Raw genomic sequence first — 3,912 nt, forward strand, 5'->3', positions numbered from 1 at the left:
TGTCACCGCGCGCGGACCCGAGTTGGTCCCGAGTGGGGAAAATCTTATTTTTTCCACTATTTTGCGCACAGTAAATAAATATCTCGTTCCCCCTCTTCCTCCCCGGGACTATCCAAGGGAATTGCGCCGGTGACGATACGACAAAGAATTGAGAATTACACAAGTAACATTATCTCTTTTTTTTTTCACCCCACTCACTTATTCACTTCAAGTCCGGGTGTGTGTCTGTCTGTCTGCCTGTCTCTCTCTCTCTCTCTCTCTCTCTCTCTCTCTCTCTGTGTGTGTGTGTGTGTGTGTGTGTGTATGCGTTTCTTTGTTTTATTGTTTTTTATACATATGCTTATGCATGATACACGATATACGTATGTATCCACGGATCATGCGTATTGTATGTTGGCGTGCGAGTGTGTGACTTTGTGTGTACACACAACGACCAAACAAACGCGGGCGCGCGCGAGCTCGCAAACAAACACGGTATATGGATTTTATTGTATACGTAATAAACTATATTATCGATTGTGATTTTTCTTACAATTGTATCCTTTAAATTTTTATTTTATAACGCACATGCTCATTATTCAGGTAACCTCCACGACTCATCCTGTGGCACTTTCATCGACCATCTCGATTGCGCTATTTATTTATTTCTCATCTAAATAGTCTCGCCCATCATTATTCGCCCTATATAGTTGCTCCTTTGTTCAGTTAATATCTTAATTTTGTGCTAATATTAATTATGCCCGATTCGTATTAAGAGAAATTCGTATACATTTCAATCTAAAATTTTAAACATTAATCGACGTCTAATAAAGATAAAAAGGAAAGAATAAGATAAAGATTTGGCGAAACTTTCGATTGCCTTCTTTCGTGTACACGCTGATCAATTTATAATAAACATAATATAGAAGTCAGTTATAGTTTTAATATCTTTAAAAAAATGTCCACATATTTCCGAAAGCAAAATACAATCGCTCGACATAATCTATAAGTACTTCTCAAAAGCAAATACAAGGCGTGCTCGCGTTATAAAATTTGCAGTCTTTTATAAAAAAAATGTAAAAAGTTTTTGAATTTGCTGTGAGGAAGACTTGACTATTTATTAGCTTTGAAAAATATCCAACGCATTATGAAAGAAAAAAAAAAAAAATAAAGTTACAACCGGCGATGTATATAGCAAACAATCGGATAATAATAATAATTCATTGTTTATTCAATTACAAGTTCGTCTCTCAAACAGTCGTGATAAAATTGACCAAAAAAGCAAAATTGATTAAAATAAAATTATACAAATATAATAATTACAAACAAGTAAACAGAAAAGCATGCTTTTTTCTTTTAATCAATCAATTATCTATCATAAAGTACCATTATTATATATAAACAGAGGATTGGACTTTTATAAATCGCAAAACAGTGTGTATCCTCGATAAAATTAAAAGTAATAGCAATAATAATAATAATAATAATAATAATAATAATAATAATAATAATAATCGTAGTAATAGTAATAATAATAATAATAGTAATAATAATCGTAGTAGTAGTAGTAGTAGTAGTAGTAGTAGTAGTAGTAGTAGTAGTAGTAGTAGTAGTAGTAGTAGTAGTAGTAGTAGTAGTAGTAGTAGTAGTAGTAGTAGTAGTAGTAGTAGTAGTAGTAGTAGTAGTAGTAGTAGTAGTAGTAGTAGTAGTAGTAGTAGTAGTAGTAGTAGTAGTAGTAGTAGTAGTAGTAGTAGTAGTAGTAGTAGTAGTAGTAGTAGTAGTAGTAGTAGTAGTAGTAGTAGTAGTAGTAGTAGTAGTAGTAGTAGTAGTAGTAGTAGTAGTAGTAGTAGTAGTAGTAGTAGTAGTAGTAGTAGTAGTAGTAGTAGTAGTAGTAGTAGTAGTAGTAGTAGTAGTAGTAGTAGTAGTAGTAGTAGTAGTAGTAGTAGCAGCAGTAGTAGTAGTAGTAGCGTTGTGGTGGTGGTAGTAGTAAAAGTAGTAGTAGCAGTAGAAGTAGTCGTAATAGTAGTAGTAGTAGTAGTGATAGTAGTTTTTGTAGTAGTGGTAGCAGCAGTAGTAATAGTAATAATCAACGCATCGACAAATTCCGTATACAATTTATGTCTCGCCAACTCATAAACGCATCATTCTTTCCTGTTCTTCCTTTGTCTCTCATTCGTTTTCACTCTCTCTCTCTCTCTCTCTCTCTCTCTCTCTCTTCTTCACAGTCTCTATCTATCTAACTAACTATCTAACCAACTAACAATCTATCTATCTGACTATCTATCTACTTATGTATATATGTATAAATATATATAATAGACGACGAAAATGTTTGTATTTCTTTTAAGTTTTTCAATCGATAATAATTCCAGTCTTTCTAAACAAAGAAAAAACAATACAAATAAAAAAGGGTATTTGATTTTGGGGGATAGGAGCGGATTGGAGAGAGGGGAAAATAGAAAAAGAAAAAAAAAAAGAAGGAAGAGAAGAAAGAAAGTAGGGCTTTTCGTGTTGGATGTACCGGGGAGAAGGCACGACCGGCCCCGTCTCATGGCGTACAAAAAGCAAATGAGCCACGTGCTGTGCCGCTGCTCGACTCGTCCCATTCTTTCTCTCTCTCTCTCTCTCTCTCTCTCTCTCTCTCTCTCTCTCTCTCTCTCTACGTGTAGACGACGCTCGGGTAGCTAGCGATGTTGTGGGGCAGGGAGGATACGTAGCTCGGGGTGGGTGGCCGGGGGCTGTGCCACTTGGGTCAAAGGGCGCGCAGCTTTTTAATGCCGGCCTGCACGTAACGGGCCAAATCGGTGAGGGAACTCTTGGGCGTGAGGGGCCCCAACGTCTCGTCCAGCTCGATGAAGAAGTCTGAAAAAACCAAGAGATCCATCATCGCCCATTACTCGGCAATCGCCCATATACTCGTCCTCCCTCCACGGCATAGCGGCGCGTCTCCCGAGAGTTTCGGGACACGCGACGCTCGCTGCTCCTGTCTACCTGGACTCGTGGCCCAGAGCCCGAGCCAGTGCAACGAACAAAACCGTACGTACCTCTGTGCTTGTCGGTGACGAGGGCGCAGGCCTTGTCCCACTTCTCGTGCGAGCTCATTAGCATGCCCATGTCGTTGTGCTGCTTCTGCATGGCGTTGTGGATGCTTAGGGGCACGCTGACGTAGGTGGGTACCGGGGCCTGGCCGTTGGCGAGGCCGCGGTTGGCAAGCTCACCGCTGCTGTAGCCGCTGCTCTGGCTGCCGACCGAGCCGACCGAGCCCGCGGGCGACGGCGTCGGCGAGAGGGACGGCGTGCCCTGGCCCTCCGGCTGCACGAGCACCTGCTGTTGGAAATGGAACAAGTTGCCCCGTCAGTATCAATAGCATAAGAAAATCGTAAGGCGATTGCGATTAGGAGTACGATTGATCACCTAGGATTGGGCTTATCGGGATCGGGATTATCGGGATTGGGATTCGGATTGGAATTGGGATTGAAATTTAAAATTAAGATGGCGAACGACTGCCCGTACGTTGTCCGTGATCGACCTCTTTTGTCCTCTTACCTTCTGATGATACTCGGCTAGCAGCAGGTGATTCTCCTTTATCTCGGCCTTCTTCAGGTTGAAAAGCTTCTGGTATATGAGGGACTGACACCATAAGCTACGACGGGCAAAGACGAAAGACAAAGCGGTCAGTTAGTTCGATTGCTTCGATTGCTTAATTGCCCACCCACCCCCACCCCCACTACTACACCTGCTGGTAAACAATCGCCTATCGACTCACCTCAATATAAGTAGCTTAATGTGTATGTTACTCTCGACGGAGTTGTTCGGCTGAACTTGAAACTTCGTTGCTATGAATCTGTAAATGAGAGCGTGAGATAAGCTACGGCTCTACGTCCCATCCTTACCATTATTAATTATTATTAATTATTAAGAAAATTCAATTAA

General features: G+C 40.7%; 1 protein-coding gene across 1 annotated transcript in view; it reads right to left on the reverse strand.

Annotated features, from left to right (window-relative positions):
- Positions 1–2,459: 2,459 nt before the first annotated feature.
- lilli (AF4/FMR2 family member lilliputian) overlaps positions 2,460–3,912 on the reverse strand; it is a 4,299-nt gene continuing 2,846 nt past the window's right edge. Inside the window, exons 5-8 of the mRNA XM_011503262.1 lie at positions 3,746–3,823; positions 3,526–3,622; positions 3,024–3,306; positions 2,460–2,841 (exon numbers count right to left, since the gene is read on the reverse strand). Of these exons, the coding sequence (XP_011501564.1) occupies positions 2,732–2,841; positions 3,024–3,306; positions 3,526–3,622; positions 3,746–3,823 (568 nt within the window). The 3' untranslated portion in view covers positions 2,460–2,731. The remainder of the gene's footprint in view (positions 2,842–3,023; positions 3,307–3,525; positions 3,623–3,745; positions 3,824–3,912) is intronic.

This window comes from Ceratosolen solmsi, unplaced genomic scaffold (genome assembly GCF_000503995.2).
Source record: "Ceratosolen solmsi marchali unplaced genomic scaffold, CerSol_1.0 scaffold45, whole genome shotgun sequence".
Classification (NCBI taxonomy): domain Eukaryota; kingdom Metazoa; phylum Arthropoda; class Insecta; order Hymenoptera; family Agaonidae; genus Ceratosolen; species Ceratosolen solmsi.